The following is a 10,923-nucleotide window of genomic DNA, read 5'->3' as shown; positions in this document are numbered from 1 at the left end:
GGCTCAGGTAAAAACGGCAACAAGTTAGCCAATACAACAACAGGGGATGCAATAACGGTAACATGAGAGCCAATACGACAACACGGGTAGGCAGCTAGGTAAGGTATAAATGACAACAGGCGACTACATACGGCAACAGGGGATGCAATAGAAACACGTACAAACGACAACAGTGGAGGCAAAAATGACAACAAATTAGATAACATTGTGTCTGCATACGACAACAGCGGTATCAGTAGACATTGGCATGACAATACAAACGACAACTAGTATTACTCAGTACAAACATCACAATGCGAACGACAACCAATAGCCACGCATCAAACCAGTCAAAACGAAGAAGAAGTACAGTGCAACCACGACAAATCCAGAGACAATAATGGTATATAGAGCTTAGTATAAATGAAAGATCATACCCGGTTGGAACCAGTTGAGGACAAAGGCTTATCGTTTATCACAACCCCCAAACGCGATCGTGAGGCACTTCATACGACGGATTGACACCGGAACCACCGACGGTAACGTCACAAAGGAAGATAACCAGTGGATGCGAGATGGGGCCGTTTGGCTCTACATCGACGCAATAAAATGGCCAACGGAGTTTGCCGGTTGCCTCGAGGCGGATGAATGGTATCCGTGATGAAGATTCAAGGACAGGGGCGGGGAACACTTCTAGGGTTGGGCATGCAATAAGGAATCGAAGCAAAAATGGTGGAAATAGGGGAGAGGTTACCTTTTTTCGATGCGGATCGACACAAAAAGCAACCGATTCGAGCAATCGACCCCACCTGGAGAGAATCGTTTTTCACTCCAAAATCTGCAGGAAATCACTTTGTTCAGAGTGAAATTAGAGGAGGAAGGCAGGAACGAGGGTCCAGCGGGCAGAAAGCAGAGAGAAATCTGCACTGGGGAGGCAGGAACGAGGCAGCAATGAGAAGAAAGCAGAAGAATCTGCACTGTTCAAGCACATGGAAACACTGTAGAAGCATACTGCAGTAATGGGAAAACAACCGGTATGTCAAATTCTGAAATCAGAGTTATTACTCGAGTTTTACACTCGAGTTTTGTTTGATGAATGCAAAACTCAACCCAAAATTCAACTCGAGTTGGACTTATTCGAGTGGGATACATGAAGTGAACGGGCCCTATATCTACATCTATACATCTGAGCAATAAAATAAAAATAAAAAAGAAAAAAAATCTATATCTATATATCTATACATAATAAAAACAGTCAAAGATCATTTTCTCTGACGTTGCCATATGACAATTCCTTCTCTCCTCCTCCTTTATTTTTTTTCTTTTATATTTTTTCTTAATTTTTATTTAACCTCTTTTTTTTTTCTTTTTTCTTTTTAAATTTTACTCCTTTCTTTTTATTTTTGCTTTTTTTTTTCTCAAATACTCTGTATTGCTAAGCATTTTAACTTTAACTTTTTTACAACATGTTTTTTTTCGAAATACTTTTTTCCTGAATTTATTTGTGTTGAAATATTTCTTTTAAATATGTCATTTCTTAATTAATTAATTATTATTTTTTTTTCAAAAGCTCCCTTAAATAAAAAGAAATAAGAATATATTTTTTCTTATTATGCTTGGTATGAATCTACTCATTTACTCTCTCCAAATAATAAAATTAGAGTTTCGTCAAAAAAAGAAAAAAGTGATTTGGGGTTTTTCTGACGAGTTTAAAAGCTCCTATTCTAATTCCCAAACAATTATTGGCGTCAATATTCTTCTCCAAATCCACTCACTTCTCCCTCCCCTTAATTTTGTTCCGACCAAAATATCACAACTCACAAAGTGTGAAACGAGAAATTAGGGATTGTTTTTTTGCAACAAAATTTAAAAAAAGTTTAAACTCGAGTTATAATTTTATTCAAGTTCATATTCTTTTGTAAAATTTGAGTTTGAACTCGAGTTTAAACTCGAGTTTGGGGCTAAATTCGAGTTCAAGTTTATCTTTCAACTCGAGTTCATAAAATCGAACTCAAGTTAATGAACAATATCTTTTTTATTCTTAAAAATGTCATAACTTTTTTATTTTATTCTGATTGAGATGATTTTTTTTTCTATGTATTCACAACGAAAAGATGAATAAAACTTCACCCATATACCTTATTAAAATTTTTCATTACTATTGAGTTTTTATTAAAATACTATCTAAATATAAATTTAAGTTTTGACTCACCCAAACACAAACTTAAAAAGATTCTCAATTTAAATCATAACTCAAATGTAAACATCCAAATACAAACTCAAGTTATAACTTCAACTCAAATTATAACTCAGACTCAACTAAAGATCATTATTCAAATTACCCTAACTAAAAAATACAAAAAAATAACCCCTAGATACCATGGGCGGAAGGTGATTGAATTACACAATTAATCTCGAGTCAACTTGTTATGGCTTTTCCTTCCTCGTATTCGGCAGCACGAATAGAATTCTAGCTTTTGGATTGTTTTCCCACTTTACAGAGTCAGAAAAAAATCTCACTTACCAAACAAGACCCCACCATTTACGCTCATAGAAAATGTAACGCTCAAGCGATGTCGATGTGATCACGTTGACGATTGAATGCGAAAATACACCCATGAGCTTACCTGACAGCAAGGACATACCCCAATTTGGAATTTACCCTTCTTAAGCCTCGCCTGTCGCCTTGAAATCTTCCCCTTTCGTAGCAAAAACAACAGATAAGAAAAAAATAATAAAAATACTTTTTTGGTAGGTTAAAGAAGAAGGCCACCTATATTATTTTTATTTTTTGCTAATTTAAATCATACATATTTCTCTCTATAATGCGTAGTTCTAAATCATTAATATCCAATTTTATTGAATTTGTATTATTTTTCGTTTAGTATGATTTTAAAATGATCATCCAAAATTTTCAATATATATATATATATGTGTGTTTTAAAGCCTATTGTTTATCCGTAAACCGTCACAGATTTTATTTTAAAACAATGTTTGGTGGGTTCCATATGTACAACTTATTCCATATTAGTTGTGGTGCCCGGTGCTACCCAAAAGCATTTTTAAATTGTTAAAAAAAAAAGTGTTTTTTTTTTCAATGATAAAAAGAGCATTTTCACCTTTTTTCTTTAATTTTTATTTTGCTTTCCACAAAGATTCCATTGGTACCACGTAACAGATCTTACATCGTACATCATACATATATAATGAAAAGCACACCAATTTTCCAAACCAGTTGTCTTATTTCTGCCATAAAATCATAACCAAACTCCCGAAGAAGATTCACATCCCCAAGATTCCATTCCCGGGGGATTCCCAAATCTCCCATTCATTCATCTTCCTACTAAATTTTTCGAGAAAATTATGGGTGATCGAAACGACGCCAACAACAATGGAAATGACCGGGAAAACAACATCGACGACGATCCGAACCAGAAGATGAAGAGGGAAGAAGGTGAATCTCTGTCGGTGGAGAGGATCTTTGCGAGCCAAGAGGTTCCGTCATGGCGGAATCAGCTAACTGTGCGGGCGTTTGTGGTGAGCTTTGTTCTGAGCATTCTCTTCACCTTCATAGTCATGAAGCTCAATCTCACAACTGGGATTATCCCTTCCCTCAACGTCTCCGCCGGGCTTTTGGGGTTCTTCTTCGTCAAGGTTTGGACGAAATTTCTGGAGAAGTCTGGAATTCTAAAACAGCCATTCACCAGGCAGGAGAACACCGTCATTCAGACGTGTGTCGTCGCTTCCTCTGGCATTGCTTTCAGTGGTAATTATTCAATTATTATTATTATTATTATTATTATTTGTATTTTTCTCCTCTCTCTGTCTCTCTCTCTTTTCTTTCCTTTTTTTTTTTTTTTTTTAATTTGTTTGGATTTCAATGCTTTTATATGTTCTGTTGTTTATGGATCTATTAACTGGTGAATGAAAATATTATGGATTGGAAATAAGTGACTTTTTTTTTTGTTTTATTAATGAAAAGATTATGGATTGGAAATAATTGATTTTTTTTTTTGGTTTTATTATTCTCAATTGTTGTATCTGTGAACTCTCCTCTTTGTTCTCTCTCTTTTTTTTTTCTTTTTTTTTTTTTCCGTTGGAGCTAGGGCTGTTCATGGGTTAGGTTGGTGCGAGGTAGGACTTTTTTTTCCCCGCCCCAAAGGGTGCGGGTTGCACATATTTGGCCCCAACGATGTTAGAAAAATTTCACAACCCAACAATGTTCGGGTTGGGTTGGGGCGGTGCGGGGTGGGTTGGGTGGTCGGTTTCAACATTCAAAAAATCAAAGACTTAAAGTTCAATATAATATTCAAACTTCATCATTAAATAGAAATAACAACCATCCTTATCAGTCCGGCGAGAGAGCGCCGGAGAAAGTGGGCAAGACGGCGGCCGAGAGGACTGAGCAATGAGGAGAGAGTTATGAGGGGGTTCATGGGAGGGGAAGAAGAGGGAAAACTGAAAAGGAAGAGGCAAGAAGAGGGGGTTCACGGGAGGGAAGACCGAGAATAAGATTGTGAACCCTAATGTTAGCGAGCCTAGGGTAGAACTTAGGCAGTTCGGCTTGGGCCGAAAGCTTGGGGGGATGTTGTGCGGGTTGGGTTGGGGATTGCGGGTTGTTATGGGCCCAACCCGCAATCCGCCCCAAACACTTCGGGCCAGAGGTATAATAAGCCGCAAATTTAAAAATAATGATGCAGGTTGCTTTTTTCGGCTTGGATTGGAGCGGGGTGGGTTGGGTTGGCGGGTTGTTCGGGTTTATGAACAGCCCTAATTGGAACGTGTTGTGAAGTTCTTTTGAAATCAACATATTGGTTCTGAGTATTATTTTTATTATGACGATTCACCGCTGTGGTTTCTTGATTTTGTATCAACAACTGTTTTTATTATGTTTTGAAGCGATTAAATTGAAGAATCTTTTCTGGATTTTTATGAATTGTGACTAAAAAGCATGATTTCGTTGTAGAATCATTAATATTCTTCGTAAAAATACCATTGCTCGTCTTTTGTATGAATGGAATTCTTTTTTTTTTCCCCCTTTATTTTCTTTTTCGTTTTCATTTCTCATCCTCTTTATGGTTGGATGGACTACAGAAACTTTTCGTGAATCAAAATTTGTTATTTATATTGTCGATGGTTCTCACTTCTTTGATTTTTTCAATTCCTATGGCCTTTAGATTTTGGGTTTCATGTTTGTTTGTTATATGTCCGGAAACAATTAAAATTCAGCATAACAATAAAATAATGGTTTACGAGCCATAGATTTAGATATTTATTTATCATGTATGTTGGTTATCGTTGACTACCGTTCTTATAGAGTCACACATTCAAAACATTTTTTATCTTTTTTTATTACATCATTTACTCTCTCATAAATTTAAATTTAATTTTTTATAATAATATTTTTTTTATATAAATTCACTTTTTAATTTAAATTTTCTAACACGTATACAAAATTCTACTAAATAATATTACAATAGAATGTTATGGAATTTTTTAGACCAGAAGCTGAAAATTCTTTGGTGAATATCTTATAGGAATCAAATAAAAATCTTATCATATTAAATAAAATAAACTATTTAAAAAATTTGATGAAATTCCGTCGTTAAAAGTTGTGTACCATCATTAACGTATCTTTTCATGATTATATATAAAATAATATCCTTTTTTATATATAAATAAGCTAACTAATTACAAGCCAAAAGTAACGTGAACAAACAGCATGAGCTTTATCAAAAAAAAAAAAAAAAAAGAAAAAAAAAGAAACAGCTTGAGCTTATCAAATTCAGAGATAATATAGAAGCCATCAAATGTTATTATTACTTGGGCGCTAGGGCCATAGTTGTAGTGGGCACGCAATAAAAGTTTTATGTTGATCGCTTTAGCATGATTGGGACTGGTGTTGACTTCGAGACAATTTATTATTGCATGCTCATCACTTATCCTCTTCCCCTCTTTTATTTTTTCATTTTTTTTTTTTTTTTTTTTTTTTTTTTTTTTTTTTTTTTTGAGCTTATGAATATATTCTAGAACATTATTGTAAAGCAAGATTATCATTTTCTCTTAATTGGTTTATTAAAGATGTACCAGAAATTTCTGTTTTGGCAGCTGTTTCAAGGGATGAAGCATGTGAGTTAAGCACATATGCCCCACATTTTAGGTGAAACCGAAGTTGACAGATGCACAAATTAACTTTCCAAGCACCTTTTACACTTAGAAAATAAACAAATATAAAATTATTAGTTGACGAGCAGTTTTAACTTTTATTGAAAATAGCTTTCCAGGCTTGCTTGAATTCTGTGTAATAAATAGAACAACACATGACACACACAAACATACATAGATTTATGTATTTATGTATGTATGTATACCCTATTATTAGATTCTTCACCAACGTCCACACAATAGATACTTGAATGAAATAGGTAGAGTAATGGAAGCGGGTAGTTAGCTGTTCTATCAACATTATTTAGGAGGCGAAAAAAAAAAATCTTCACTCTCTGAATCTATATGTAAGGACTAGGCCATGTAATGAATTTTCAGTGTTCCTTTGGCATGATAACTGATAACTCTATTAAAAATAGAATTATTTCACTATTTTTGTACATTTAAAGTGGCTAGTTTTTTAGATTTTAACTTATTTTATATTATTTGACTTTATTTTAAATTTTAATGAATACTTTTCATTTTAGATTTATTTTATTTTATTTTAGTCTATTTAGTTTAATTTTAGTAATTTTTATTTTAGTTTCCCTTCCAAAATAATTAGTTTTCTCATTTGAGTAATTGAATTTGGTGTCAGGTCAATCACCACCGAAAATTTCAAATTTGCTCAAAACTTATTATTCGTTAATTTGAATTAAATGGCAGTTTCTCTTGATCAAAGATGAATTACCTGTCTTCTTGTGATGGACACTAAAATGTCAAAATTTCAGTTTCTTTCAGGCCCTTACCAAAATTTTTGTGACACACACACACACACACACGTAGTTTAATATTAATTACTCTTCGTAAGATCAGATTACATTGGTTGAAGCATGGATGTTGCAGAAATGGATTTATCCACTTTCAGTAATTTCAAAAGACTATTATTCCAAACCAGCACACAAAAATGATTAGTCATAGAGTTATTGCTGTGCTAAAATTTGTTTTCATTGATCAAATCAGGAGGATTTGGTAGTTACCTCTTTGGAATGAGTAAACGCATTGCAAAGGACTCTTCAGACACCAGTGATTTCAAGAATCCATCATTGGCATGGATAATTGGCTTTCTTTTTGTTGTTAGCTTTCTTGGTCTCTTCTCGGTGGTGCCTCTCCGGAAGGTAAACTTTGCTAACCACTTTACTGCCCCAAAAGTGCTTTGGGACACCATTGGCACTGAGCTCCACAACTATTCTAGAGTGTGCTCCACCTGTGGATCCGTTTGCCATGGGTCTCGCTCTTCCGGTGTTGAACACAATTGATGTTTATTAGTATTATTCTAACATATGTTGTTTCTGTTGGCTTTAGATCATGATCATTGACTTCAAATTGACCTATCCAAGTGGAACTGCAACTGCTCATCTTATCAACAGCTTTCACACTCCTGAAGGAGCCAAGCTAGCAAAGTAAGTGACTATAATCATTTATTCCTTCCAGAACAGAGCAATTTTATGAATGTTCCTTGCAGATAAAGAAGGTTCAATAAAAAAAGTCGTAGTTCAGTTTTTCTTTTGCATGTAAATGGATCTGCCTTATTTAAAACAGTACAATATTTTGATTCTTATAGAGCTTGCTAACTGTTCATTTTTCTGTTCTGCATTTGCAGGAAACAAGTAAGAGTGTTGGGAAAGTTCTTCTCCTTCAGTTTCCTGTGGGGTTTCTTTCAATGGTTTTATACTGCGGGAGATGATTGCGGGTTTGGAAGCTTCCCTTCACTGGGGCTCAAAGCATTTAAGCACAAGTACTTATTTCGTCGACTGATTTCCGTGTTTTAGAACGTTACTTTTAGGAGAGAATTTCTATAGCTGTGTTTTCATTTTCATTTTTATTATGCATTCTGATGCATTAATTATTAAAGAGTTAAACATTGTAAACGATATGCAGGTTTTAATTGTTCATTTACATTCCATTCGCTCTGTTTGGACCATGTGTTAATGCGCAGGTTTTACTTTGATTTCTCTGCCACATATGTTGGAGTTGGTATGATTTGCCCTTACATTGTGAACATATCGGTGCTGCTTGGAGGAATCCTTTCTTGGGGTGTCATGTGGCCTCTCATAGAGAATCAAAAGGGTGATTGGTTTTCTGCAAGCCTTAGCTCAAGCAGTATGCATGGCCTTCAAGGGTACAAAGTAAAATTTCCACCGAAATAATGGACTACATATGCAACCCCATAATTTTTAAAGCTTTCATTATGTATTTTGCTTTTTTATAAATAACTTATTGCAAAACCTTCTAATAGGTATTCATTGCAATTGCTATGATCCTGGGTGACGGATTATACAACTTCATCAAGGTGCTAGGTATAACGCTTTCTGGTATGTATAGCCAGGTTCGCGAAAGAGACGTTCTCCCAGTTGCAGACAATTCCGCGCCTACAAAACCAGAGCTTTCTTTTGATGACCAACGGCGGACAGAATTGTTTCTGAAAGACCAGATTCCTACATGGTTTGCTGTTGCAGGCTACGTTGTGGTAGCTGCAATATCCATTGCTACTCTTCCACATATATTCCACCAACTCAAATGGTACTACATATTGGTGATTTACATCTTTGCTCCTACCTTGGCTTTCTGCAATGCATATGGATGCGGGCTTACGGATTGGTCCCTGGCTTCTACCTATGGAAAGCTTGCTATCTTTACAATTGGAGCATGGGCTGGTTCCTCGCACGGTGGGGTTCTTGCTGGCCTAGCTGCGTGCGGAGTCATGATGAATATAGTCTCAACAGCCTCTGACCTCACTCAAGATTTCAAGACCGGCTACCTAACGTTGGCTTCACCACGTTCCATGTTTGTGAGCCAAGTTATTGGGACCGCGATGGGCTGCATTATATCTCCTTCTGTCTTCTGGCTCTTTTACAAGGCCTTTACTGACCTCGGGCAGCCCGAAAGTCAATATCCCGCTCCATATGCTGTTGTTTACCGAAACATGGCCATACTTGGAGTAGAAGGGTTCTCTTCTTTGCCGCGTTATTGCCTCACTCTTTGTTACATATTCTTTGGTGCAGCCTTTCTGATTAACCTGGTTAAGGATTGCATAAACAAGAAATGGGCAAGATTCATTCCAATTCCAATGGCGATGGCAATACCTTTCTACATAGGATCCTACTTTGCTATTGATATGTGTGTTGGAAGCTTGATCTTGTTCGTGTGGACAAAAGTAAACAAGGCTAAGGCAGATGCTTTTGTGCCTGCGGTTGCTTCCGGTTTGATTTGTGGCGATGGGATATGGACTTTGCCTGCTTCAATACTTGCACTTGCAGGGGTTAAGCCGCCAATTTGCATGAAGTTTCTATCAAGGGCGACTAATGACAGAGTCGACACTTTCTTAGGATCATAAATGCATGTTTAGACAAACACCCCTCAACTTCTTTGCCCTCTCCCCCTCTCTACAAGCCCTTTTGCGTGCGGCAAAGGAATTTAAGTTTTTATTGTTCGGAACTAGGCAGCGCCTAAAGATTATGGTTAAGAAATTTGTCTCATGTTTGTTTATATGCGTGGTAGACAAAAGGCTTGTTCTTCTGTGTTCCTTTTTAATATATATATATATGTGTGTGTGTGTGTATATGTGTACGTATATATACACACTACTTTTATTTGAGTAATTACGTTTTAGTTCTCACAACATTGCATCGACTCACCGACCGGTAACCACTGAGTTACCGGCTCGAAAACCGCTGTAAGTGGTGGCAGAAGATGGTTTTTAAAACAATTTTAGATAAAATAGAGTATTGGTACAGATCATGTATAATAGAAGTTAATCATAGAAGTTTTGAAGCATACTTTATAGATTATATTAATTTACAGATCAAATTATTTATTATTTGGTTGAAGCGATTAGGTTACCAAGTTAAATTCTATGACAACGAACAATCCTCGTAATAGTGTTTATACCATTTAATAATAAATGTAACAATGTTATTTAAGGATTTTGAATATCACTAAAGATTTAATTTTTTTTTTCACATATCAAGCACTGTCCTCTTTACACTTACATTAGTTGCATGTAAGATAAGTAAATTGGAAGTCGGAGACTGTCACTATAAGTCTTTAGATCGTGTAGATAATGTGAAGAATATGTGGAAGGCATGAATCTAAAGATGATAGTCTAAATTATATAATCAACAATCGATAGTATAACGATTCGACTTTTCAGATCGCTACTAAGCTTACTTAGACATACTTAACTCATCTTTAAGCTTTACCTGAGTATAAACATATTCCTGATTACTAAAATTTCAGTGAACTTTTTTAAAACATATATTCTTTCATCTTAACTTTAGAAACTTCTTATTAGGGAAATAACTTAGACTTCGACTTGACTAGGAAAAAGGGATTTTCTGAAGACATCAAGTTAGAACATACTTTTTTTTTTACAATATAAAAGTGTACTAACTAGACTATTATTTATATGTGACTTAATTAGCCGAGTGACAAAAACTTGAAAAGTTAATTTCATGTATTTGTAAATCCAAAACAATTACATCAATATTTTACAAGTCGACAGTTATTTAACAAAGTTCACAGTTTTAATCATTTTGAAAATAAATATTATAAGTAGTAAGCTTGAAGTTACCTGATTAATAAGTTACTTTCTAATTTTCCTACGGAAATAACTTTTAAAAACATATACATATTTCTAAATGAGACATTTACAACCTGAGTAAATAACTTAAACTATAAGTTTTCAAAACTTAATATAAATCATAGTGCGGAAATATCGTGTGGGGGTTTTTAATAGCC

At 35.1% G+C, this 10,923-nt stretch overlaps 1 protein-coding gene across 1 annotated transcript; it reads left to right on the top strand.

Moving 5' to 3' along the window:
* The first annotated feature begins 3,060 nt into the window (after positions 1 to 3,060).
* On the top strand, positions 3,061 to 9,793 carry LOC21389545 (probable metal-nicotianamine transporter YSL7). The gene is made up of 6 exons (XM_010114117.2): positions 3,061 to 3,745; positions 7,147 to 7,301; positions 7,489 to 7,586; positions 7,787 to 7,921; positions 8,123 to 8,312; positions 8,423 to 9,793. Exons 1-6 carry the CDS (start codon positions 3,343 to 3,345, stop codon positions 9,518 to 9,520), a joined length of 2,079 nt encoding a protein of 692 aa, XP_010112419.1. The 5' UTR covers positions 3,061 to 3,342; the 3' UTR covers positions 9,521 to 9,793.
* The last annotated feature ends 1,130 nt before the right edge of the window (positions 9,794 to 10,923 follow it).

The sequence above is a fragment of the Morus notabilis genome, unplaced genomic scaffold (assembly GCF_000414095.1).
Source record: "Morus notabilis unplaced genomic scaffold, ASM41409v2 Scaffold1056, whole genome shotgun sequence".
Taxonomy (NCBI): Eukaryota; Viridiplantae; Streptophyta; class Magnoliopsida; order Rosales; family Moraceae; genus Morus; species Morus notabilis.
Note: the sequence above shows the minus strand (reverse complement) of the source record. Positions and strands in the feature narration are given on the sequence as shown.